The sequence below is a fragment of the Mchenga conophoros genome, linkage group LG8 (genome assembly GCF_057382185.1).
Source record: "Mchenga conophoros isolate Kocher_MC1m ecotype Shallow Benthic linkage group LG8, M_conophoros_male_GT1.1, whole genome shotgun sequence".
Taxonomy (NCBI): domain Eukaryota; kingdom Metazoa; phylum Chordata; class Actinopteri; order Cichliformes; family Cichlidae; genus Mchenga; species Mchenga conophoros.
Window position 1 is genome coordinate 28,110,179 of NC_140533.1, and position 27,789 is coordinate 28,137,967.

Below are 27,789 nucleotides of genomic sequence, written 5' to 3' on the forward strand. Positions count from 1 at the left end.
TGCAATATCAAATCAAAATTTATTTCTATAGCACATAATAATACAACAAAGTTGACCAAAGTGCTTCACAGTCGGTCAGAGCAAAAGGATAAGACAGAATAAAAAGAAACAGTTAAAAGGAGGGCAGGAAACAATATGACAATATGACGATCGTGGCTCGAGAGTTGGGAGTTCGCCTTGTAATCGGAAGGTTGCCAGTTCGAGCCCCGGCTTGGACAGTCTCGGTCGTTGTGTTCTTGGGCAAGACACTTCACCCGTTGCCTACTGGTGGTGGTCAGAGGGCCCGGTGGCGCCAGTGTCCGGCAGCCTCGCCTCTGTCAGTGCGCCCCAGGGCAGCTGTAGACTGGATCAACTCAGAGGAATGAATATAAGGAGTCTGGGAGCTACGACAGCAAAGGCCCGATCACCTCTGGACTTCAAACGAGACCTCGGTTGCGTCAGGAGTTTGATTGGAAGATCTAAGTGACTTATTAGGGAGTTCGTTTATTAGGAAGGAGTTTGCATAGATAGCTGGGAGCCAAATGATTTAAAATTTTAAATGTAAGCTTGGTTCTGCTTACTTACATGTTTTGTTTTGTTTTTATATCTGACAAATAAATTTGATAAAGTAAAAAAAAAAACAATTGATAAACTGACATTTGCCAGAAAATAATTTTTTGCATGTGGTGACAAAACATAAGCCGGAAGACAATCAGGACAATATTCAGTTTAGTTTTTAAAACTTATGAAACAATCTTTATTACCAGGCGACACTGATTAATGCAGCAGTGGATGTAAGTAACAGCATCGATCACATTAATGGATTCGCTAACGAGGTGCTGCGACATCGGTGAGAAGGAGTACAGGTTGGGTTTCTAAATAAGTTATAACATACAAGTAGAAGAAAAATGTTTAAAAAAAATCAATTTACTTTCCAGTAAGCACTGAATTAACAATTTACTGATTTAAAAAATTGAGCCATCTACAATTTTTCAACCATATTTCACAACAACACAAAATATAATCAAAAAAACAAAAACAGCTAATACAAAATCCATCAGCATACATTAACATCAGGGTATAATTTAATCAGCAAAGCTTTAGATCAGTGCACACCGGGCAGTGAATATCAGCTGTGACCCCTTTATGTGTAAATGGGGTATAATAGCACCAATAACAAATCAGTGTATGACAAAGGAACAACCTCAAGAATAAAGGACGAAGCTGGTGATGTTCTGTATTTTCCTGAGTGCCAATAAATCCCATAAAAAGACCAAAATTATTAGCGTGTTAGCCCATACGTCACTTTAAACTTTAATACCCAAGGTTTTTATGGTGCAGTAATTTTCTCAGATAGTTGGATGCTGTGTTTTTATTAAATACTCTTCAGCCTGGATGAAATGGTGCATTTCTTGGGGACTAATTTCAGTGGCAGATTAATTTCTGTTTGGTCCTCTAGTGAGTTTTTTTCAGCACTTGGACAAGACGAATAAAGACTGTCACCATCTTTCCATTATGATTTTACCCTCACAAAATGCTCTCAGGCAGTCCTGAATCAGGATCTTTGTTTTTTATTTGCTCAGTGACTCCAATGACTCAGGTCCACGTCTCCATGATGGGATATGAGTGAGGGTTGGAGTGAGGTTAATTCTTGGTGCTTATGAGGGTTTGGTACAGTGGCTTCACAACAATATGGAGGAACAGGGAGCTGTCCATGAGATATTCAGATGTCCGGCGGTACAGGTCAGCTTCGGCCAAGAAATCGCCGTTTTCCTCTGTGCTCTGGTGGAAGTTGTAGACGTGCTTCACCACCACCTTCCCCTGCTGCTGAGCCATCACCAGCACCGTCTTCTGGAAGCTCACTCCAGCAAAGTCGGTGCTGGACGTGGCAGGCGTGATGATGATGCGAGGACGCCCGCCTTCTACGCGAGTCGGCTGCATGGCGCCCGTCTCGGTGTACATGGGCCTCATGCTCAGGGGCAACCAGCGCGGGGAGAACAGGACGTTCCAAGTCACGCGTTTGTTGGCGTCATGGTTGCTGGGCCCCAGCTGGGTCTGGAAACTCATGCTGCGGTCGTCCCGTGTCGGGTTGTTGACGATCCAGGGGGACCCCCACACTGGGGACAGGTAGTTCCTGGGCACAAAGAGGCTACAGTTCACGTCAAAGTATTTGGCCATCTGTAGTGGCGAGGCCGAGTGAAACTGGTAGGACATGTAGAGCAGGTCACGCACCGACTCCTGATAGCGAGCCAGGATTGTGGACTGGGTTTGTAGGAGGAAAAGCTCCCGTGGGGGGATCATGGCGTAGCGCACAGCTCTCAAAGCGTTCTCAGCCGTCAAACCGTCCGGATCGTTCTGGATAATCCACGCCTCCAGGGCTGAGAAGAGCTCCATCTCACTCTGCAGGATGAGGTCTGAACGCTGCAGCAGGGACATAAGCAGCTGGCTGCTGATGGTCACCCACTCGCCGCTCTGCAGAAAAGACGACAGGTTCCAGGCCATGTACTGAAGACAACTGTCCCTCAGAGTCACATCCCCGGCCTGCAGGGCATACTCGTACCAGCCTGCCACGTGGCCTGACGGGGTGTCCCTGGCCAGATTCTGGGTCATGTACTGGGTGATGCCCTGCTGGAGACTCAGCACCTGATACTTAGTGGCCAGCTTGTGTAGAGGAGTGGCCTGGTCCAGACGCAGAGAAAGCTCCCCACAGTACAGATACCTGCACAGAGAAGAGAAGCTGACTCTATGACCACTGCTGGGTGTATTTTAGACATTCTTAGACTCATGCTAAAGCTGGAAAAGCTGCATTTTCATAGCAGACATCTTAAGTCTTAGCATCCACTGCCATTAAGTCTAGAGTTAGGTTTAGGGTTTTGACTATGATACCTTTCAAATTAGGTATCATAGAAAAATTAAGTTAATACAATAATTATAACATTGCACTTTTTCTGTTAATGCGGTTGCAGGTAACTGGGACCATTATTTACTAAATTACCAACTGTACACATCAAAGGGGCTGAGGGTAACTTTCCCAAAGATTAGTATGTCAAAACCTAGGCCGCATCCTTCAGAGGACCCGGCCTTCGCGGTCTACGTGGGCCGGGTCCTTCAAAGACCGATAACGCCGGAAGTGCGAGGCTGTGAAATGGGAGGGTCTAGCCTTCAGATTTGCGTCACCGCTGTCTCAGTGGTGTTTAATAAACTCAGCTGTCTGCTCCTTGCCATCTAAATTATGGCAGGACACTGGCGTAAATTCTCAACCATCTCACACTTCTGTTTAATCAGTTTTCTGTTTGGTGTTTATTCAGCTGTGTGAAACCCACGGAAGATTAATAAAGTTTATTTAATGTAATCTAATCTGATCATTTTAATCTCAGCCAAACCGATTTACTCAGGAACAAATAAAACACTGAAAAAAGCCAAACAATAACATTTTGAAGTTATCTAAATGACTTATATATCATGTTCAACATGAGTAGCGACAGACCCGGTGGGGGAGGGTTGAAAACAATGTGCTGGGAGTTCACTGTTCCCCCGGCTTTAGTGACCCTTGAATCTCCGGATAGCTATCGATCTGATGGGTAACAGACGTCTCCGAAAACATCAGAGCACTTGTGCAAATATGTGATGTCTTGATAAACGGCAGATGTTTCAAGTTTACACAGCTGCATTTTCGTCTGAACATATTTTAAAAGTTTATTTGTGACCCAGAAAGTGTAATTAGAGTAATATTAAAACTAAGTAGCTGCCGTCATTGTTGGAAACTGGAATTGGCTGGGCCGCGCTATCAATTCTGGGATAGGTTGGGCCACGAAGGATAAGCCCGACCCATCGTTCAAATTCGGGGGAATGAAGGACGCATTTTTCGGCCGCGTTTGGAGCAGCCTTCGAATTGGGACAGCCTTCATCGCCTGGCAGTGAGGTAATCGGTCTACAAATGCAGCCTCCAAAGGATGCGGCCTATGTTTTGGGACACAGCTTGAATCTTTTATATACAGTCTCTGCTTTAAAGTATGACAGAACAGGGGTATTAGCAAACTAACTTAATGATAGCAAAAAATAATAATAAATCCCAATTTAGGTTAACACAGAGAAATGTTAGCCTTCGTTTGTTCCCTTAAATCCATAATTTACTTAAAAATCCTTTTTCCTCACATACAAAATCTTGAATCATCAGGATTCGTAACATTTTAAAGACCTCATAGTGACCTCAGGTGACTCTAAACCTCTCTTGTTGCTCCAGCAGCTGGAAAGCATTCTTTGTTGATAATGACTGAGAATGAGAAAAAGTCAGAACAGTGGCCTCCTTTCATGATGATTTCCCCCTCACAGAGTGCTCTCACGTAGTCACCAATCCAGTTATTTTTGTTATTTATTAAATTTTCCTTAAAGAAAAAGCACTTGGATGAGCAGATTAATGATCCAAACATCAAACCAGAGGCAGTTAACAGAAAATACACCTTAAGTTAACATCAAAACGAAGTGGTTCTCTTTAGAACAAGAAGGTTTAATCGAAGCAGAATAAGAAAAATAAGCGTAATGTGTGATTTGATTAATCTCATTAGCAGCTGAGATAAAAATAGATTTGCTTATTGATTGCTGTTGCAGGCTTCTCGGTGCTGCTACACTACAGCAGATGCTACTGAACAGCACAGCAGTTTCCTCATTAGTCAATTTGCTTTACATTGTAATCATTGATGGGCTCATATTTAGAGCTGCAGTTTCACACTTCCTCCCTCTAGAGGGTGTGCTAACTCAATCAAACTTAGTTGAAGTGACCCTGAAGGACAAAGGTGTATGTTCCCCTGATGCTGGGGGGGAGGGGCATCCTCTGTTCCCGCCTCACCTGATAAACTTGTCAAACACAGAGGCACAGTCGGAGCTCTCTCTCAGGACCAGCATGCTGCTGTTGCGGCTCAGCAGGATCTCCTCAAATACAGGACTCTGCAGGGAGAGCACCAGGGCGTGGGCCTGGATCACCTTCACCTCGTCCGCATTGGGTGTCTCCACCCGCAGCGACACGTCGCTTCCATTGCCCTGAATCAGGAGGGCCTCCAGACGCTGCACCAGGACCAAGGAATGGCTGATGGTGTCCCCGTTGCTGCCACCATCCTGGGCTCCTTCAGCTTTCGCCATGCCTGGGTTTTTTTTTGAGAAAGCAGAAGGAGCTGGTGAATTTAAAGGATTGGATGCATTTCATAAATAAAACAAAGCTGCGTGTGAGTTATTTATTAGGGCAGATAGTGGGGTAGTATCATCCAAATCCATGCCATTGATCAGCCCAGCTGCGCTCGCTGTCTGGATAATGAAGGATTGTGGGTCATGTTTAATTAAAGCTTTGTCTCAGCTGAGGCGGTTGCATCGCAGCGCACCCCCGCCACCCCTCCTTCCTCTGCTAGACCACAGAGTTACTGTAACTGCAGGGATGTGAGCCTCGATTCATATTCTCAAAGTATAGTTGCTCTTTCTGATTCATTATAAATATTTGACACTTTCTTCCCCACGCTGACACAAACAGAGCACGCTGTCAACTTCTGTCTGTCGGCTGTGATGTTCAAAGGAGTCTGAAGGAGAGGAGACCATCCTCAAAAGAGTCCAGATGATGAGAGAACCACAGCAAACAGAATTTTAAATAGTGTGTTTGGCTACATATTTGAAGATTCACTCAGTGAATACAGTCTCTCTGATTTTTGCACTTTCTTAGGGAGCTTACACAAAATATTTGGTCTGAATCATGTGTTTATCTTAAAAAAATGTCCCCCACATATATTTTGTTTTGTTCTCTGGACTTAGAAGCTTTGAAGAAAACTGCTTTTATTTACCTCTTCCGCCACCAGTTGTGTTTGGTTAACATCTGCTTCTTTTTTATAATTGTTTTAGCAGTTTTAAACACCTAAAGTTGTTTATTTCTTTACCTTTTAGCTTCATATTTAACATCAAATAAAACCCAAACCTAACCCCTGATGGATTCCCAGCGAAAAGGTGGATGTCAAGAGTTTTAAAAAAAACTCAGTAACAGTAGAGCCACTGTTACTGTACAGCACTTATTATTAGAAATAAATCTACTACTCATGCACACGAGAGACCAGTTTCAAATGCATGTGGGAAAGTGCACCAATATGAACTATTTGATTGTAAACTGCTAAAAATAAATACCAGTAAGCCTGAGTTTGAAAAATAAAAAACCTGCTATCACTGTGTCCCAGAAAAAAAAGAAGAAGGTCAAGTCACTTTTTCTTTCATACAGCCGCCAAAATGTAAAAAGTGATCTCAGTGAAAACTATTTCCTGCTCCTTTCACAGTTTGGCTCTTTAAATGTACTTCTAGAAAACACATCCTTAGTACTCGTTTGCTCTCACTCAAAATCAAAATCTGTTTCCATGAGAATGAATTCAGTTCAATTTATAGAGACATTTACAGATAAATAAGGCAATATTACAGAAAGACAACCCAACGATCTTCTAAGAGCAAGAATTGACTTTTAACACAAAGAAACTGCCGCATGTCTCAAATGTTCTGTATTTGTGCTCAACGTACCTGCAGCAGAAGCGGCAGCCTCCATCTGAAGGCAGACAGCCAGAAACAGCATCCCAGCGTGGACGCGAGCAGCCTGTTTCACCATCTTTTCTCCTGACTGTCCTTCCCCGTCTATCCTGGAATTCTGCTTCCTGTTGTTCGGAGGATGATGGGGTCTGCGCCCGAATGACGGATAAGACTGGGGGTTCTCCTCACCACGTCCAGCCCACCACCACTACCAACACCATCGATTTGTGGGTGGAAGCAGGCCGGGGTTGTTTCCATGACTACCGCTTTGATCCTGACTTTCCTATCCTTGGGTATCAACGCTGGCTGGACATCATTGATCCAGCAGTGATGCTGTGGGGAACTAACAAAGCTGAGGCTGGGGGGGTAGAGCTGGGATGTTCAAAAAGAAGAAAAAACACAGTCATCTGATAATTTGTTAATGCCTGCAATCATCCTAGTTGTCAAGCTGACATCAGTCTCTCTCCAGGCCACAGACAAAAACACAAAAACACCTCATATAATCTTAATTATTTATATTTACTTATATATAACAAAACAAAACAGTCCTGACCCTGAAGGTGTGCTGCAGTATCTGGCAACAAGATGTTAACAAGATGGGCCGTGGTGATCAGACGGCCATATTCCGTTGCCCACGTGCCCATCTTTGGTGCCTTCAGCAGTGAACGGGGAGTCCGCGTGGGAACGCTGGCTGGTCTGCGGCTGTGCAGTCCCATACATAACAAACTGCAATGCTCTGTGTTGTCTGAGACCTTTCTATCAGAACCAGCATGAATGTTCTGCAGTTTGAGCTGCAGCAGCTCCCCACGTGCATCTGTGAGTCTTGGCTGCTCAATAAATTGCACAACACATTTTCAAGCAATACATTTAAAAAAAAGGCAGAAGTAGCGAATATGATGTAAATTAAAAGACATATTTACAGGTTAATATTACATTTTTTTATTTTTTAGAATAAATCCTCCACTTTCAAAAACTTTACATTTTTTTGTAATTATTTCATGGTTCAGGCTTTAAATGAAAAATTGAACTTGACAGTGTGTAGTTATTTATCAAGTCAAATAAAGACCGGTGAACTGACATATTTAAAGCGTAGCAGTTTTATCAGGGATATCCTCCCGCCTGCATTTACAAACTCCACATCCTGATAAGTGTGTCAGTCTGTTCACCCCGTTCACCACATGTGCGTGACACAGAGACACAAGCAATTTATTCACAGCTCCAGGCTACGGCACGCTTCATCAGGACCGTGAGTAAGTTAAACCATCGATAACCGTCTCTAATTAATCTCCTCATAATCTCCTTTTAAATATGTATAAAAGCAAACTAAAACTCAGAGTCCACAGCCGATGTCTTGGCTGATTATGTTTATCGTGTTTAGTGCAGTCGATTCTAAATAATGTGATCATGTGACTGTTCTTATCACGGTCTGACTCTGGATAGAAACGAGGTCTCTGTGTCTGGATGTTTGGTCAGTCAGTGATAGTAGCCTTTTAGTGGCCTCGCCTTCCTGTAACATTATTTACTTAAATTATATCCAGTCACATTCATGGGAGCAAACATTTCCATCCTTTAGAAGATTTACAACCAGTCGGCCTGGTCGTCTGCCTCCAGGCTTCCAGGTATCTCTGATTTATGTCATAACATAATAAAGTGATAAAGATAAAATTTCCTCCTGTGATGCTCACAGCTTTCTTTTAATTCAGCAACATTTCTTTCCATAAGTAATGCTTTCGTAAACAAGTACAACACCTTTTCATAAAGAGAGAATCAGACTAAACAGATACAAAGAGGGAAGCGAAAAACAATGTTAGAGGACCGTTCAACCTCATCAGCCAAAGCAACAGCAATATTAATGCAGAAAAAGGCTTTGACAAACTCTGGTGGTCCTTCCTACTTGGATATTTAACTGCAAACATACAGTCACCACATAGAACTGCTTGCCATTTTAGTACGTCAAAATTTCAGCATCAAAAGCTATTTAGTTTAGAACACAAAATTAATTTCTACACTGATCGTCATGTGGGCCAAACAGACTCAAGTGCAGATTCAAAGAACTTGGAATAAAAGTCAAAGGGTTTATTTAGAGAACACCAGGCGTTAGATACAGTGTGCAGGGTAGAGGGCACCAAGGGTCCACCGGAAGGAGGGAAGGGTAATGCACGCTCGATTGCGATCACACACGCCATGCTCCTTCTCGCTCCACGCCACTCTGCCAAAACACTCACGCTCAGGAATCCAGGAAGGGAAACAAGGACAGGTCCAGGGTAATCTATATACAAGAAACAGACGATTAGATCAGCGCTAGAAAAGCACAAGGGATCAGAGAGTTGAATTAAGCCAGAGCTACACTAACGCAGGTTGCACAATGATCCAGCGATGAGAAGCAGTGAGCCACTGCCTTAAGTAGTGGCCATGAGAGTCAGGTTAGTGAGCGGCAGGTGAGTAAACGATCACAGGTGTGTGGGTGGAGCCAGAGGAGAGAGAGAGAAACATATGCCAACAGAGTGAGACACAGGGACCATGACACTGATAATATATTACTGTATCTAAAAGAACCCACAAACTACATAACAACAAAAATATCAGACTTTCTATAAACTGGTTTAAATCAATAATTCTTCCAATAACAGAGAAATCCTGGAATCCTGCACAGCAACAGCCACACTTCTCATTCCCAGCAGGCAACATCAGGTACCGAGCTATAAATGTCTCGTCCAGACTGTCAGATTTAGTTCACCTAAACGTCACTCCAGGTATTTATACAGGTAGTCCCATTGCAACCCAATGTCTCATGTACAAGAGAGACTTATAAGAGAGAAAATGGGTCTGAAGGCACTTCATTTTTAATAATACTAGCTAACCAGATCATCAGATGGACTCATCTCAGTAAAGCCCCCAACTCTTGGATAGATTGTAACAGCGTCAGACTTCCAGACCTATCCTTTATCCTTCTTCTATTAAACTCCATTAAAGTGTTTCAAGAACCCGATGATCTCCACCTTGACAGCTTGGTGGAAAACCCTTGAGATTGGAAACCTGTAGTCTTGCTTCAATTTCCAGATGATAAGCTCATGACAGCCTGTAATCTCATTCAAAGATTTGGATTGGGCAACAATCAAAGGTTTCCTACACTTCACAACCCTTCACCCTCTACAAACATCTACATTTGTAAAAGAGATCTCAAATCTTTAACAAGCAAACAAAACTCTCTCAAAACTGTACAGAGTAATTTCAGTCACAGAATCATTATCCATCTCCCAAAGGACCTTTCAACTGTCTTTGGAGCCTGATTTTTGGACATGGAAATTCACTCATTCAATGCAAAATCTTAATCACATAACACGGGTTGAATAATATGGGTTTCTCTGATTCTGACATTTGCACTCAATGTACTCAAAACACCACAGATGCATATTTCCATGCATTGTGGCTCTGCTCACCTTTGCAGCATTTTTGAGTTGAAATCCCTGAAAAGATTTCCTCCTCATTTGTGCTTACTTGGTAGCATAACCTCGATTTATCTTTCAACAAAGCTGTTTAAATTCACACTCACTGCTCTAACCATCTACAAGAAAAAAAAACTTGTTAACTAGAAAAATTAGCAGATGCTCAGTATTGATACCCTAATAATCTCCTAATTATTATATATAATTAATTATAATTATAATTATTAAAGAATCACAGCAAGTTAATTGGGTGAAATGAGATCTCTGTTTAACACACAACGTACAAACTACAAATATTATTAATTGTCAATCATAGTAAAGACGTATAAGTGTTACTGTATAAGACGGTAACACTTACTGTAGTTACATGCTGCGTCCACTAGAGAGCAGACTGACTGCAGCCAACATTCAGGACTGCTGTGCGGGATCACTCCATGGAAACACCAGGGATGGAAAGGAGTGCAGCACTTTATCACTGTAGCAGATCATGTAGCTGCAGATCAGCTGGAGACTTTGAGTCTGAATAGAATAGAATAGGCCGTAATGTTCTAGTTTGGTGGTGAGGATGTTTGGTATTATGATGCTGAATGCTGAGCTATAGTCCACGAAGAGCATCCTCATGTAGCGCTTCCTGTTCTCCAGATGGCTCAGTGCTCTATGAAGGATGATGGTGATGGTGATGGCATCCTCCGTGGACCAATTTGCTCTGTAAACAAACTGGTGGGGCTCAGGTGAGGGGGGAAGAGATCTCTGATTTGCTGAGACACTATCTGCTCCAAACGCTTCAGACCTGAGGTCAGCCTGGTGAGGATCCCTGCCAGTTATAAATAACACTACAAATAAAGCCAAACCTAAAAGGATACAGATGCTTATGCAGTGTGAAATTCTCACACAGCAGAAATTCAACAGGACCTCATCATAAGAACAGGAAGAACATAAATACTAACTGTTGAAAAGTCAGGTAATCATATGCATCTATATTCATTTAAAGTTAATTATGGCCATGTGAAATTAAAAAGGGAAGAAAAAAGAAAGAGAAGTAGAAAAAAGCTGTCAAGGTGAAAAAAATAGTGAAAAAAGGTAAGAGGGAAAGATGCAAAGGTTTTAATCCCGTATCAACAGACTGTGATGGTGTCGGCTTTCTGTTTTGTGTATTTGATGAATATTCTTCCTTTGTGTTGTCATATCTTATGTCAGTTTCTCTTTGTGGTTTGGATCACAAACACTGCTCTGCTTTATTTTGGTTACTGGTATTGTCTGAGTCCTGTGTCCCCTTTTCAAACTAACAAGGACAAAACTATTAACTGTCATTATTGATTCCTTAACATTAAAGTGCAGCAGCTGCTTTAATTCTCATGCATAATTAATTAGGTTTTTTTACTGTTAAAAATCAATAAAATTATAATTATGTGTACTAATGATTAGTAATGTATATTTATGTTGTGTAATAAATTATTAAGATACACTAATTGAAGCTACCTTTGACTGCTCTGTTATTCACACAGGGCGGTGACTTTATAATTTACTTTACATGTATGCACTGTAGCAAAGCTGATAAGAGGCAGTTACTATTACAGTTTGATATTTACACACAGATTATGGATTCGTTGACTTTCCCTCTGTGTCGAATATGCAGTTTAGTCAAAGTGAAATCAAAATCTGTCCGTTGTTGCTGATCTCAAACCAACCTGTTCTACTTCCTGTGGCTCATAAAGGAAAGCAGGTCATCTACGTCTGAACGCCCAATATCCTCGGCCAAGACACGAACCCCAAGATGCTCTTCGATGCATCCATCAGCGTGTGAATGTCAAATAAAAAGCATAAAGTAATCTAAAAAAGAAAAAACTGCTTGATATTGTTAGTTCATTTTTAATATGAGCATCCATCACTTAACAGCACAGAAAAGTGAGGCAGGGCCCCTATAAGATCATTTTTCTGCATAAAAGGTTAAAAATGTTTTTTAAATGGGTGCATTTGGGAGGTTTTAGTTTCTACTGAGTTAATAACGCAGCGTTAAGTGTTTTTAGTGTTTGTGTTTTGAACCCCAAATACACTTATCATAACCTAACCAAGCTTTTTTTTAAAGGAAAAGAAAGGAAAGGAAAAGATCTTCTTTGAAGGAAACTAGATGAAGAGCATTTTAATATTCCCACATTTTTTACAGCACGGTCAGAAACTGATTTATGATTCCAGGTCAGTGTGGCTGGATGGGGGACCCAGTTTTCCATGGATGCAGGCATGTTTGAGAGGGCTGTAAAACATGTGATTTATAAAACCAAAAGCAGCGAGTTGTAAATTCATATTTACGGACATTAAGTCAGGGTCGTGTTTACATTTCTAAACTGCCATAGATTTGGGACGAAAGGCAAATATAATGAAGTTCAAATTCAGAGCGAAATAGTTTTTCCAGAGGGCCAAATTTGGCTCACATGCCTTCCACTGTTATAAAGTCCTGTCTTATTATTAATGATATACTCAGGCCTGGTTGTGTTGTCCACACCGATGTGTTTAAATCTAACCGTGTAATCAGATTAATTAAATAATGATGTTATCATGATGTGCTTGTTTGCTTTACTGCAAAATGTCACACAGAGGTCGTTCTTAAATAAATAACAGAGAATCGGTGCCAGATAGACTCAGTGCTTTGGTATGACTTGAACAAATAACACAGAAATGTAACATCAGTCATGGCAGGGGCAACTACTGATTACTGCTGCACGTATGGCAAACACACCAATTATTTTATTTCATTTCGCCTCATATGCACATATGCAAGCATGAAAAATAATGTAGTATGAAAACACGCTAATGAATTCCAGCCAAAAGGAGAGCGTGAAGTCATGAGTGTGTGCCTGAGCGGTGATAAGGTGGTCGTGTTTGTCTCATGTTTCAGCCTTTGAGAGTCTTACTGTCTGAAAGCTGCACAGAGTGACAGTGCGGGAAGCTGAGGCAGCATCCTGGTGGAGGTGACCTGTGAGACGGGCCCAGCCTCCGCATCACTTCTGCTTCTGCTTTCTTTTTGGTCGTCCTACAGCTGCTGTTGTTTTCCACCGGTTGATCTACAGCATGCAAACAAAGGCTGACTATAAATCACAGCTGACTCTACAAGCATGAAATCAGCTCGGTGAGTTATACATCCTCCACAGATAAGGTGACTAAATAATTGAATACAACCGCCTGGTGTGTAAACACATACAAGAAATAAGAGCATCTTCTAGAAAAACATCTGAAGGGTTATCGTTTCATGAGTAACAAGGAGCTATTAAAGACAATAACCATTAATAAAAAATACAATAATGTCTGATTAAGACACAGAGGTAGCAAATCAGGGATAAGGAGACGATGGAAGTACGATGCACATGAGACAAAATAAAGCAGGAAACAACTTACGCCAAGATAAAGACTCAAATATCCAAACGTCACATGGAAACACCTACAAGGACGAGACTGGAGGAGCAGAATGGGAATTCACAAACCTTTAACCATGTAAAGCCAATAACTAAAGACACAAATGACAAAAAGCACAGAGGAATATAAAATAAAACAGAACATGAACCGAAGAGCATGCACAAGCGGTGTGATATAAATGACTTTACAAAACCCAAAAGAAATCACAAAACTTAAAAACTGTGGCATTTTGCTGCCATGATCTAGGTCCGCTTGTCCTTTGAGGTTGAAGGGTCACTGCAAATCAATCCAAAGTTGTTCTGGGTGATTACTTCTGTCCAGTGACCAAATATTTCTGATCTGATGAGAGCAGTCTCTTCTGGGATTACAAAGTCGTTGGGAACAGAGGGACACGCTTGATTAGGATAAAAGTCACCAGATTTCAACCCAGATGAACATCTGTTGAACATTTTGAACTAGCACGTTTCACCAACTTGAAGAATATCCTTTTTGAATGCTTTTCTATCTCCTCCGATTCGTAGAATCAATACAAAGCATGTGGAAGGTTATATAATGGAGCATGTCCTTCTCATTTTAGAAAGAAGCAGGTCACTCCCAGAAGTAAACTGCTGTACCCAGTCATATTAAGCAGATATAGGAAGGAAATTTAGTGGCCATTATCCCATTTATGAGTACCTCTATATTACTGCTACCATGAATGTACCTTTGTATTAGTACAGGCTGTTGCTTAAGTGATAAAATGTGGACGTATCCTGCCCATAAAAGGAGCTGCACCTCGGCTCGCTTCACCAAAATCAGCAGAAATGTGTTCTCTGTGCATCGTCCAGCAGGACTGACCAACGACAAGCCGCGTCTGTGCATGAAGGCTCATTATTTGCTCGAGTGACCCTCGGGGCCACGGCGGCGTCCGAGCTATAACACGCTATGTGAACTAAACACACAATGACATGCAGCTGCAGGGCGAGGGCAGCCATGCTGGGTCAGAGCGAGCTCACGTAGGGATCAGGTTTGCAGATGGTTTGTCAGCAGGCTTTGGATGAATTAGTTCTTGAGATCCGCTCGTTTAACGCGCTGTTTGCTTTGGAGCTTTGCTATCGTCAACAATTTGCAGACGTGAGACGGGCTTTCTCAAAGGGTTTAGCTAAATTAAGGGCGCATTTGTCATGTACGAAACAACAAGTCAGCTCCCAGATCCCCTGATGTCAGTGATTTCCTCACTCATAATCATGCTACTTTCAACTGCTGCTGAGAATAAATAGAGGAAATTAGAAAGCCTTTGCAGCTCAGAGCCATTATTCTTTCTAGTAATGAGACAAAAGGCAGCATACATCATAATAAAGACTCTTTGTTAGTATATGTTTATTAGAATGTAATTGTTTCTTCTTTATGTGCTTAAGATTGTGTTTTGTGCATCAGATGCTGGTTTAGAGATTTAGAAATCAATCCTGATGTTAAAGTTACTAGTTCGGTTATTTCTACCAACATTTGATTTTTGTTACATCGCCGACAGCAACATGTTTGGATTCTCCATCTTTTCTTGCTGTAGGTGGAGTTTATGTTTTTATTGTGCACTGAAATATGGGCCACCAGCATCCATCGACATCATCGTCCAATTTAATCTAATAAAACAGTAAAAACTAAATCATATTTTCCCTTTTTAGTAAGCATGACTTTAAATGTGTCACAGGATAAAAACCTTAACCCTAGCATCTCCTGCCCCCCCATCAGTGGCCTAAAAACCTACTATAGTCAGTGTGTGTGCATGGCTGGGGCTTGCTGAGCCTTGGTGCCTATGGGACATGGTTATGGAGGGAGGGGTTCACCCTCCCCAACACTCCTCCGACTGTTGGTCCTGGAGTGCGTGGCTGGATGTTCTGGCATGGCTTGTTTGTCCTTAGCTTTGGGGTATTTCCATACTGTATACCACATATAATGTAGTAACTTTAATAACATGAATCGAAATGAAGACATAAACAGATAAACCCTGAACAGGATCTCTCTTTAGCCGTCAAACCTTCACTCAGAAATTGTTTTGATTTTTGTAAACTTTGAGATTTTCCTCTATTTACTTTCCAGCAGTGGGACTCGGTGGTTTGTCAGCATGGAGGATAAACTCAGTGTTTATCCTCCATGCTGATATGTTATAGTATAATTCATTTAGCCTTGTTAGCCACACAGCACCAGCAGCGTTCTTGTGCTCTCGATGTGTTTGTGACCAGAGGGTGTTATCAAAAAATGAGTTGTCCCCGCGACCTTTCTGTCTCTAATAATGAAAATGAATCACAAAATTAATTTAATTTTTTATTCAGTTTGACTTCAAAGCCATAAACTCATCAGGAAAATGATTATTGAGGTCAAAGAGAAATGGAGATGAGGGTCATTTTCTAGTAGACTTGCATACAATCCAATCTTTTTGGCATCCAGAAGAGTCGCCATCTACTCATCATTAGAAAGCGAGTAGATTTATAGTACTTCCACTTTATTTTCCCGTCCTGAAAACTAAACTATGGCCATCTTTTAAAAACCGTACACACTCAGGCCATCCTTGGATTTCCCCACACAACCATCTCCAGGGTTTACAGAGAATGTTCCAAAAAGGAGAAAATGTGGTGACAGACATGTGGGAGAAAATACCTTGGTGATGTCAGAGCTCAAAAAATAAATGGCCAGACTGCTTCGAGCTGATGGGAAGGCAACAGTAACTCAAATAACCACTCTTTAAGTCAAGAATGTTGTTGCTGACCATGTCCACCCCATCTCCTCATGGCTGCTTCCAGCAGGATACCACACCAGCTGAAATCATCTCAGACTGGTTTTGTCACAATCAGCAGGGCTGACTGTGTGTAGAGTGAAGGGTGGACCCAAATGCAGACGAAAACAAAATGTGAAACATGACTTGAATAACAGAAAACGAGCCGTTTATTGAGGCTGGCAAAATAACTGTAAACAAAAGGCAAAATGCTAACAAACTAAACTGGGTGAGCTAAATGAACTAAAAACCTACAACAGGAACATGGACTTGACATGAGGAAACTTGAAACTACTTCTTGGCTTGCAAACAAAGCAGACGATCTGACAATGACACACTGAAAACAGAGGACTTAAATACACAGGAGGTGATTAGGGGAAGTGGGAACACATGAAGGAACAGCTGACTGACATGAGCCTAATGACAGGACAGGGGAAGTGAAACTAAATACAATGAACAAAGAACACACGACTCCTTCAAAATAAAACAGGAAACACTGAAACTAGACATGACAACACAAGCTTAAGAGACCTAACACGTGATGAACGATACAAGAACTCAAACATAGAAACCAAGGAAACAATAAATAATAACTGCCTTTCCTTAACTAAAGCTAAATAGGAATGACACATAAACTAATCACAAATCTAAAATGAGACAAATACAAAATGAACTCAGAGCGCCGGGTCAGAGACCCAGCCTGTGACAGGTTTCTTGAGCATGGCAGTGAATTCACTGTACTCAAACTGCTTCCATAGTCACCAAAGCACCTCTGGGATGTAGTCCAACAAAAGATTCATTTAATGGATGTGCAGCTCACAAATCTGCAGCAACTGTCATGTCAACATGGACCAAAACTTAAAGCAGCTCTGAAAACAAGAGTGACCAATTCAATACCAATAAAGTGTACCTAATAAAGTGGCTGGTTAGCTATATATATGGTATAAAAGTGTACGGCCTTGCCTCTCGCTGTGTGGATGTGCTCCTGTCCTGTCAAATGTATTTTTGATTCATATTCCATTTGCTGACATGAAAATGGAAATATTACTGATGCAAATAATCTCCCTTTACTAATTCTCACTAATATTCACATTTTAAATGAAAAAAGAAATGCTGTGAATTAAAATTATACAAATGTTTGTGTCAGTGCGACTGTGTTTCTGCATTTCAATCTCTGCATTTTAATAAGATGGTAATAATAATTATTATTATTCTAACCTCATTGAAAACAATTCCTAGGATGGCCCATATTTTGCTGTATCTACGGGGTGATGGAGACACTTCCGTTGGAGACCTGTCACATTTGTCATCAGTATTTAGTGTTTATGACGTAGCTGCTGCTTGGAAATGTTTCACATTCCCACAGCCTGCTTTACGTGTCGTCCCTCATGTTGTTCGTATATACTTTGGAATGTGGATCAATCCGACTGCTTTGACAGGTTATTTCGTTTGTCACATTTCCAGTGTGAACACACTTCACACCGAAATCCTGACGAGAAGCTTCAACATGAGAAGTGATCACTTTTTGTTCCCACTCGAACTCACTGTGGTTTTCCATCTTTTTTCCCCACACCCTCTCAATTTATTCTGATCCATTTCCTGCCTCCTTCACACATCAGTTCCCTCCCTCACCCTCCCCTTTACTTTCACTCCCCTCTTCCTCATTACTCCCCTCTCATTCTGTTCACTCATAGCAGTAATGTACCGGCTGCCTGGATTCTTCTCCTCCTCCTCGTCTCCTAACCGGATTGTCCAGCAGGGACTCTGTAGGAGCCTCTGGGGGGAGTGACAGTGCAGAGGACCGGCTGTACCCCAGGTGGAGAATCCACATTGAAAACTGGATGTGAAGGTAAGTCTGCTGGCGATGAGACTAAGCCAAAGAAAACCCCTGTTTGTGCAGAGTATGTTGTAACAGGATAAAGGTTTCTGTTTGTCCTGCAATTAGACTTGTTCCAACTTCAGATGATGGATCAAAGTACAGTTATTATGAAGTCATTTGGAGAAGCGGGTCTGGATTGTGTTGCCTCCAAATGTTTCATAATTGGCTTTGCTTTGACCTGAAGTGTTTTTCTTGTTATTTCACCCTTTAATCTGCTACGAAGCAGGCGTTTCTCATCATACGTGCCTGTTACTTTCTGCCAAAATGCTCTTCTGGATTCTATCTTCTTAACAGCCACAGCGGTGACCGTGGCTCAGGATCTTGCAGCATCTGCGCTCCTGATCAGAACAGCTGGGAGATTTCTCTCCACTGCTTCCTGTCAAGTTTTGATTTTCACAGAAAATTTTCCTGATTTTAAACACCAAACGTCTTCAGACTTGCTGCCACGCGAAACCCTGATATGTTTGCAGTACAGTTATGCTGCCAGCACCCTTTATCTCCACGCGCTGCTCTTTCAGGTGCAGCATCTCTTGATGAATAATTAAGTGGAGTACAGATAGAGTTCATTTCAGCTTCGTGGACACTGACCCCCCTGCAGAGCTCCGATAGCTCCAGCTGCATTTGGATCCTGGGAAAACTGTGTCCCTTCAAAAAGATAGAGGTGTGTTTCTGATTAAGGCTGATGTGCACTGACTCTACTGTCCCGTCTGTGCTGCTGACGTACTGAAAAGACTGTAAATTTTAGGATTTAATAAAACACCTCTAAAGCTCTGAGCTGCATTCCCACCTCCAGAATCAATAGCACCCACGGGACACGAGGCGTAGATGTGAATGTCTGCACGAGAAATTTCTCAGCTAGTGGAGACACAGAACTCTCCAAGCTTCAGGATTTAAGAGGTCCTTGGCTGGCGTGTAACACGTCTGCTGGGTTACTGACTGCCGGGAGTAATTACGGTCCCCTGTGCCACGTTTTTCTGGCAACCTCTCGACTTTCATGACGATCATCTTTCTCACTGCGGCTGCTGCAGGCAGCTCACGAGGAAACAGATCAGGTGTCGTAGCAGATAAGACCGAGTGAGTCTCATGGGTCCACAGTGGATATTTCACCTTTTTTCACATGCAGCTTATTCGGCTTAATCTGTGATATTACACTGTAGTTTCCATTTGATCTAGGAAGAGAATTTCTGCAAATGCAAACATTAACGTTTTGTCAGAATGCAGCTCTGATGTGGAAATATGATGAAGTGTAAAACTGTACCTGCTGCACAGTCTTCTGTGCATGTCTTTGATGGTGAACAGTTCCACCTGCTATCAGTAAGTAAATAGATACAATGTCAGGGCTTTTATAGAAATAATTACACAATGTCAATACAATGGTGTGCATTACAAAACAAAGTTGATTTAGTGATAGTGTTCATAACTTGAGTCATTCTTTACACATAAAATTAACCAAAACAAAATAGAGAAACTAGATTCTTCTTCCAGTAACACTAAATTTTTGAACTATGATACGGTGGCCCTGAGGCAACAAAGCCAAACCCATCATTTAAACACAAAACAATAAGATCAAAAAGAGGAATAAAAGTAAAAAGTGTCATTTTGTTGCTGTTTTTCTTGTTTTTACAGCCACCGTATTATTCAGACAGCACAAACAGTTTGAAGGACTTAATAAGTTTATACTATATTTGAAGTTAGCCATAAAAACATCTCATTATTCATCTTCAGCGCAGCAAACATGCGTCATTTTGTCTGAGGTCAAACACTGAATGCATCTCTGCATACACCTTACACCTCCTATGGGAGCTGAGCATCTATTAATACTAAATAAGACATCCTATCTGAACACGTGGGAAGCTGTTCCATAATAAGCAATGAGATAAGAGAATATTTCTAATTATAAACAAAAAAAGGGTTGTAATGGTTCTATTTTGTTACTTCAGAATCTGGGAAAAGTCAAAGGACGCAGCTTTTAATTTATAGCCTGGACTTAAGTCTACTTAAATGTAATTCTTAAACACAAACACTCTGGAGCCTTTGGTCATATAAGTACAACACATAAATCCTCATACGTATTTCTTTTCTTTACTCTTTTGCTATGAAATTACAGAAGCTTCAGAGTTGAGGGTTTTAATATATTTGTAAAACACCTGTTTTATTGTTTAAGTGTAAATAAATTTAATTTAACCCTAAGTTTTAACTTAAAAGATTCTCAGATATCTTTTTAGCAGGTGAGTGAAAGACTCTCGGGTGATGTTAGAATATAATGTTATAGGTCGTGGATGAAATGTGCGTATCTCTGTGAGTAATTCACTGGAGAGAAGACCCAAATGCACTGAAGTAGGTTAAACAAACAAAAGAACATGCCTCTAACGGCTGATAGAAAAAATAATAATAAAGATGCACAAAGTCCAGTATGCTAGTGAAACAAAACAGGGGAAAAGGGGAAGGAGTAGCAGGACAAACAACAGAAGGACAAACTGACGAGTGACACGAGCAAGCAAGATCGTATTTACACACCCAGGGTGTCATAAAGAAGGGATAAAAAGGAAGCACAAATGTTATTACCCAAATAATACAGGAAGTCACTGAGAAGATGAGGAAGACGTAAAACAAAAGCACACATGGCACTGGAAGGAAACCAGAAACTTCCAAATGAAAAAATAAAATAAAAACTCAGTGGATCGCACAGGGACCTGGACAATCTCCAGTTACTGATTTCCACCATGAGACGATCACTAAACAGCATCCTGCCTGATCCCAATCTCATTCACAAAGTACAGATTATATCACGGACAGCTCTCTGATATATAAAGCTAAGAATATCTTTTCAGACTGTCCTTCAATTAGAAATGGTTGTGACAGCAGCCAGAGCCCGTCACAGAGCCTGTCCACTTTACATTAATGCCATTGTTTTAAAAAATAACTGCAGTTCACCTAGAGGGGGCTGATGAGACTGAAAGAATTAAATGCTGTCCTAATAAAAATCCCATATTTAGTATTAATTACATATATCAGTACTGAACTAAAAATACACTAATATCATTTTTGATTATTTTCCAGGAACATCGCCTTTAAAACACAAGTATTAGCTAATGCTTGCTGTTTGGCTGCTTAATGAAAACATCTCATACAAAAAGCTGCGTGTGGTGATGTACCAACCAGCTGTTACTTACTTGACAGAAGAAATAAAAAGGGCAGATGCCAAAAAAATGGCTCTTGGTGTTTAAACTATATACATTGTTTCTTTCCCTGTTGTCTAAAATGTCACCTCAACTTCTAGTGACCAAAGAGTTGGTGAAAGAAGGGGTGCTCTAAAAAATATCATAATATCTGGAAACAAGCTACATAACCTATCCTAAAACAGAATTATTACAAAGCATCTGGAGTTAAATACGGATTACTTTGCACCCAAGTCTCATCTGGTTTAATTTTCACACGCTAATACTTTCATCGAGTTAGATTACGGCTTGGGTGTAACAGCATCCACCACAGCTAAAGGTAACATCAGACAGTAGTAGTCCACAGTAGTTTGTGGAGTGGGGTCTAGTATACTTCTTCTTCTGTCTAAACTAAGACACTAATTCAGAAAACGCTTCATATCATATCAGTGAGGTTTGGAGGACTTGTGGTGAATTTCCCACGGGACTAAATTAAGACTCTATTGAGAAAAAGGGCAGCAGGCAGCCTCCTTCATGTCGACCTCTCTCCTTTGTACATCATTGATCTTCATGATTGCATTTCTCTCCTGCTGGTTTATCGGGCTGTGGTGAATTAAAGCTGTCGTGCACTAAGCTATTCGATGCTCCTCGAGTTTACGATCATATTCCTGCTACGGGCCATAAAATGTGCCAGTCATATAGTTTATATGCAGGGCTTTGGCACATAAATAGCATTTGGAAGGGCAGTAATTTAAAAATGACTACACGTTAGTGATAGTGATTTTCCCGCTTACATCATGAAAACACCGACAAATGGGGTGATTGTGGCTCTGTGATAATGTGTATGTTGGTTGAGCAACTACAAATGGTTTGTCACTGAAAGCTCGAGAGATAACGCAGTCCAAATATTGCCTCATGGATGAGGGAAGTAAATAAGGAAAGCAGGCAGATGGAGAAAAACAGGATGGCTGGCGCCCAGGTGAAAAGGTTAAATTGGGGACGGGAAGATAATGACCTGTGGTGGTGGGAGAGTGGAAGGGTCATTGCTGTCAGCCCATCTGCTGTTGTTGTGAACCTGCAGTTTAATTGACTGAGTCCAAACTAAGTGGATTTAGCATATTTTTGTTTCCACGGTTTATTTCTGAAACAGTTTGGCTGAGCAAACATCGTTTATCAGACGTCACCGAGCAACTCAGAGAGAGCGGTGCATCGTCTGCAAAAGAAGATCTGTCATCATCTTGTTCCTCCGAACCACATCCATGTAAACCAGATCATATTAAAGAAATATTCCACTATAGTTTAAATTGTGCTTTCTTAACAAATATTCAATATTCGACAATGAACACCTTTTGATTATTTAACATTGTTGTCTGGCTATTTTCAGCTCACCGCCCTGTTTTTTCATTCTCACCTGGGGATTTTTGTACAGTCAGTGTGAGGCAGAAAGATGCCTGGTTAGTGTTAGAAAAATAAGATGACTTTGACTTTGACTACGATGACCTGGATGACTGAGAACCTTCACAGACAAAAATAAGATGAATACAATTTCTTGGTTTCTAGAATCAGGGATCCATACTGAGGAGTTTCAGGGACATCCATATTGCAAACATCAATGTCTGCCTTCATATAAGACATTTAATCTCATTAGCTTGGGTTCTACCGTTTTCAGTTGTGTTATCAACTAAAAAAAACAATCTGAAGTTTGTCAACTCTGTTACAAAAACAGGTTTTTAGTCTCAGACACTCAATTTGTTAAAAAATAACTTGAAAACATGAAATACAGAGAATTCAGAAACATCCAACTAAAACTTCAGTCCTGCTCAGTGTTATAGATAAAAGTTACTTTAGATGCTCCTTTATGCATTTTAGGGGGCAGCTCCACATATTTCATATGGCAGATTTTTACACCGGATGCCCTTCCTGAAACCACCCCCAAGGAATTTGTATCTCCTCCCAGGATCAAACTGAGGATCTTTCACTTGTTGGGTGATTGTGCAAACCACTGCACTGTGGAGCCACTTCTGCTCAGTATCACAGATGGCAGGTTTAAAACACAGAAAAAGACTAAAGCCAACAACGTATGTTGGTTTTGGATGTTGGTCTGCAGACTGCCTGACAGCAAACTGCCTTTGGCTCTCACAGAAAGTTGGTAAATCTTTAAGAAAAACAATTCCACATATTTTCCAATTACAGAACAGTAACTTGTGCCAGTAAATGGAGTGTGTGTTGAGGACTAATTCTGAGCAGTGGATGAATCAAGAGTTGTTGCTCTAGTGAGTATTTGAAAATAAACTAAGTTAACTTAGTTAATGTTGGTTAATGGATATGAAGGAACAGATCACCAAGTGGAGCCTGGGGAGACATATTTGGACAGAGATGTGTCTTTAAATCTGCATTTGGTTGAAAATAAAAAGACACTCTTCCTTCTTAAAATAGTCTAGCTTGTGTAACTCAGTCATGACCATTTTAGTCAATCAAACGTTGTACAAAAAAAACAGCGAACATAAAGATGTATTTTCATTTTAGAAGCAATGGCTATGTGATCTTCAATAACATGAGGGGTGGGTGGGTGGGTGGGTTACATTTTAATAACCAGTTTAGTCTGGTTCTGGCACAAAGAGCTCCAGGAGGGAATTGGTTTACACATGTTCACAGTGGTCTGGATACGTCTTCCAAAATCTGTGACTGAATGCACTTCAAAACTGAGCTTTTCGGTGTATTTGAGGGGGAAATAAGGTCTGCGTATGAAGTGCATCAACCCCAGATGTGCTGAAAAAGTGGACTGAACTTGTTTTTTGTGTTGAGTGACCCGATGTTTGTAAAGCTCTCCTTGCTAATCAATTGCAAACATAATTCTCTCTTTTTAACTTCGCCAGGGGAGCCGCCAAGGTCATGATCGACTGGCCCAATGTGACGGCGTCCGGCAACCAGGAGCTGGGCCTGAAACCCGAGGAGCTGCAGAAGTCCAAATGTGTCCTGGGTTTCATTCCCGTCATCTACTACAGCATTCTGCTCTCCATCGGAGTACCAGGTACACTTTTGAACCGAGCCAGCACATAAACCAATCAGAAAACAGGGAATCGCACATGACTCAAGAGATCAATATAAATGTGAGTTAGAGGTACATTAATGCTTCTATAATGGGGACTGGATAGTGGATAATACACTCGGGGATGTCTGTTTTCACAGTTTATGTTAATTTCATTAGCTGATAATGAGGTTGTGTGGGAATTTACCCAATTATTATCCCTCACTCCAGCCAACCATGTTAGGATCAACTTGCATATCAGACAGCACTCACACCAGCTACGTCTTCATTATCATGTTTCACTTTTACAAGTCAGTGATGACGTGAAATTGAGGCATTCAGATGTCCTCTTTGCTGTTTCAAATAACTGCTCCCAAAGGGAAAAAACTCTCAGGGCCGAAGAGCCAACGTCTGCAATCCTGGAGGGTCAAAAACTATGATCCAAATAGCTGCAGTGGAAATATCTTACTGCCTTACTGCTGACAAGACATCTGAGATGAAATAGTACAGAGGAGATTGTGTGTCTGACAGCGTGCAGAGAGACAATAAAAACAGCATCTTTTTTTAACATACTCTAAAAAGCAGAAGCAGAAACTCTGAGTTTGGAAAACAAGGATTTAAACAGAAACATTTAATGCTTTATTATTAACTGTAACGTCTAAATATTAATGTGCTCCATCTCAGTAATTTAGTCTCTCAAGTAAACTGCAATGCCAAATTGATTTAATTAACTTTTGGGCTGATTTAATGTTTTCTATGTGATTTTATACTAATGAAAAACACTCACAGTCAAATGCTACACAGCTTTAGATACTGTGCTTTTGCCACTGACCTTTCATTGGCATCACCAACTGTTCTTTAGGCCTGTGTGAGGCCTTAACTTGGTTGTATTTATCCTTCACAAAGACGCTGCCATGCCATAATGTATTTTTCTTTGCTAAGTTTGCTGTCATTACGAATATCCATAAAATACTAAACAACGATATTGTCATGAATTACAAGATGAGCGACCACATGCAGGCTGTTAGCGAAATGAAGTAACAAAAGGCAACATTTCATTTCAGCAGATAAAAGTCTAACGAAAAATGAAAGCAAACAGCTGATATAAAAAATAAATCTCCACCCGCAGTGTTGGTTTGTCCTTCAGGTTGAGGGCCCTGCACACTATCTTAGAGAATAAAACTGATCATTTTAAAACACAGAAATAGCAGTACAGCAAGTAAAACATGAAGAAAGTAAGCAGCAGAATGCATACACAAAAGTAAACTTAGCTTGATGAAACCAAAACACACCGGGGAAAACTGAGGGAATTAATTCATATAAACAGTAACTGGAACTAAGAACTAAAGACTCAGAAGACTGAGAAAATACACAAAGAAGCCCCTGCCACAAATGTAAACAACACGCAAACTAAGAATCAAAAAGAAAATATTTAATAATAAACAGAATTACAAGGTCCAAAACCTAAAAGCCCCTGGGTTTAAGTCTCGGACTTAAACTCGGGATGATGGCCCAAATATTGATTTAATTTCCCCTGAAATTCCCTGAAAGTTGTGCAGACATGCAGCACAGTGCGGCGCTTGTTCTCTCTGCCTTTTAAGAAAAAGATGAAGTGAACCGTTCCCATTTCACAGATTTCTTTATGCAGCTAAACCAAAATCCTTGTAGGATCTAGTCTTGCCAGAAAATCTTGGGGGGTTTATTATTTGGGCCGTTATCCTTAGGTTGCTTTATTTCAGTATTCACTGGGACATAAAAGTGATCACCAGTGTCAACAGTCAGATCGAATAAAAACCTCTTAAAAGGTTTATTAATCTACTCCAAAATACAGATTTAAAGAGCTTTTATTTTCATGACTTTTATCCTTTTAATCTCATTTCTGCTTCTTTCTTTGTCCCAGTAAACATCCTCACAGTAGTGGCCTTGTGCAGACTGGCGTCCCGCACTAAGAAGGCTCTGTACTACTACCTCTTGGCAGTGACAGCCTCAGATATTCTCTCCCAGCTCTTCATCATCTTCGTCGGCTTCCTGCTGGAGACGGCAGTTTTTCACCGGGATGTCCCCGCTCTCCTGCTGCACTCTGTCAGCGTCGCCGAGTTTGCAGCCAACCACGCTTCCATATGGTCCACCGTACCGCTCTCTGTGGACCGCTACGTGGCGCTGTGCCACCCCCTCCTCCACCGGCAGATCAGCTACCCGGCACGAGCCAGGAAGATTATCGGGGTGGTCCTGGCAACATCGATCGCATCGGGCGTGCCTTTCTTCTGGTGGTCAGACATGTGGAGGAACAGCCATCCACCCACAGCGCTGGACGCCGTCCTCATATGGACACATGTGACTATCATCTACTTCCTGCCGTGCAGCATCTTCTTAGTGCTGAACTCTCTGATAATCCACACACTGAGGGTGAGGCAGAGAGAGCAGCGCTGTCAGGAGGAGCAGGGGACAAAGTCGGTGCCACTGCAAAGACTCGGGAAAACCACGGCCATGCTGCTGGCCATCACCTCAGTGTTCTCAATCCTGTGGGCGCCCAGAACCATCGTGGTCATCTACCACCTGTACGTGTCCACTGTTCATCGAGACTGGCGCATCCACCTGGCCTATGACCTCTCCAACATGCTGGCCATGCTCAACACCGCAGTCAACTTCTTCCTCTACTGCTTCGTCAGTAAGCCTTTCCGCAGCGCCGTGCGGGATGTCATACTGCTCAGGGGGTCGCCGCTCTACTCTCGCCGCGCTCTGCCCCAGCAGCAGGTCCCCACCAACGCCTCCATTTCCTCTCTGTACAGTGGGAACAGCAAGCGGTTTCAGCGGGACTTCACCCCCTTGTCACCTCATGGGGCCAGAAAGCCCTCATGACCCTGTGACTTGTCCTCTTAATCCAAAACACCCATCATCCCACGGTCCCGGTGCACTCCTCACCCCAGGGACGCATACTGTGTTCCAGCTACGACTGTGGGCAGCGACCGGTCGGCCCTGGGGCGCTCTCAGAGGGCCTGATAGCGGCTTAGCATGATTTTCGTCTTACAGTGTTTGACCTCGTGTTGTTTGTCCATGTAAATCAGATAACGTGACAGCCTATTTATTTTTCTTGAGAAGAATCTGAGGAAATAAAAGTAGATTTTTTTTCCATAGATGGTAGTAATGTGACTGATTTGTTTATATTTTTACAAAACAAAACAGAAGGACAAAATCCCTTTTTGAACAATAATGTAAGCTCAGATGTAGATTCATGTTAATATTAAAGACTTTTTGCATATTAAGTGCAATCAGTGATCGTTGCTGTTCCTTCGGTCATGTAACGTGGTGTGATATTCACTCTGGAAGCTGCAAAGATGTCAGAATAAGAGTGATAATGTTGAATAAACAGTTTTTTTCTGCAGTTGAGCTTTATGTTGTGTTCATTAAGACTTCAAATACGTGATTGAGTCAATGCACTCATCACAAAACTATTTACTGAAGTCCTATCACGAGGGAGCCGAGGGAGGTTTTCCCCTGGACATTTATATAAACAGATGTGTTTTTACAACCAGAGGCCTCATTTTCAGTCGGATGTTCCTGGAAAATCATTTATTAATCATTTAAATGGTAGAAAAAAG

At 41.5% G+C, this 27,789-nt stretch overlaps 2 protein-coding genes across 2 annotated transcripts; one reads left to right on the forward strand and one right to left on the reverse strand.

Moving 5' to 3' along the window:
- Positions 1–593: 593 nt before the first annotated feature.
- On the reverse strand, positions 594–6,647 carry btbd17a (BTB (POZ) domain containing 17a). The gene is made up of 3 exons (XM_085285415.1): positions 6,517–6,647; positions 4,826–5,117; positions 594–2,698 (listed from the first exon to the last, which is right to left on the reverse strand). Exons 1-3 carry the CDS (start codon positions 6,599–6,601, stop codon positions 1,624–1,626), a joined length of 1,452 nt encoding a protein of 483 aa, XP_085141541.1. The 5' UTR covers positions 6,602–6,647; the 3' UTR covers positions 594–1,623.
- Positions 6,648–17,831: 11,184 nt separating this feature from the next.
- Positions 17,832–27,572, forward strand: gpr142 (G protein-coupled receptor 142). The gene is made up of 3 exons (XM_085283454.1): positions 17,832–17,974; positions 24,039–24,193; positions 26,091–27,572. Exons 2-3 carry the CDS (start codon positions 24,055–24,057, stop codon positions 27,047–27,049), a joined length of 1,098 nt encoding a protein of 365 aa, XP_085139580.1. The 5' UTR covers positions 17,832–17,974; positions 24,039–24,054; the 3' UTR covers positions 27,050–27,572.
- Positions 27,573–27,789: the final 217 nt, after the last annotated feature.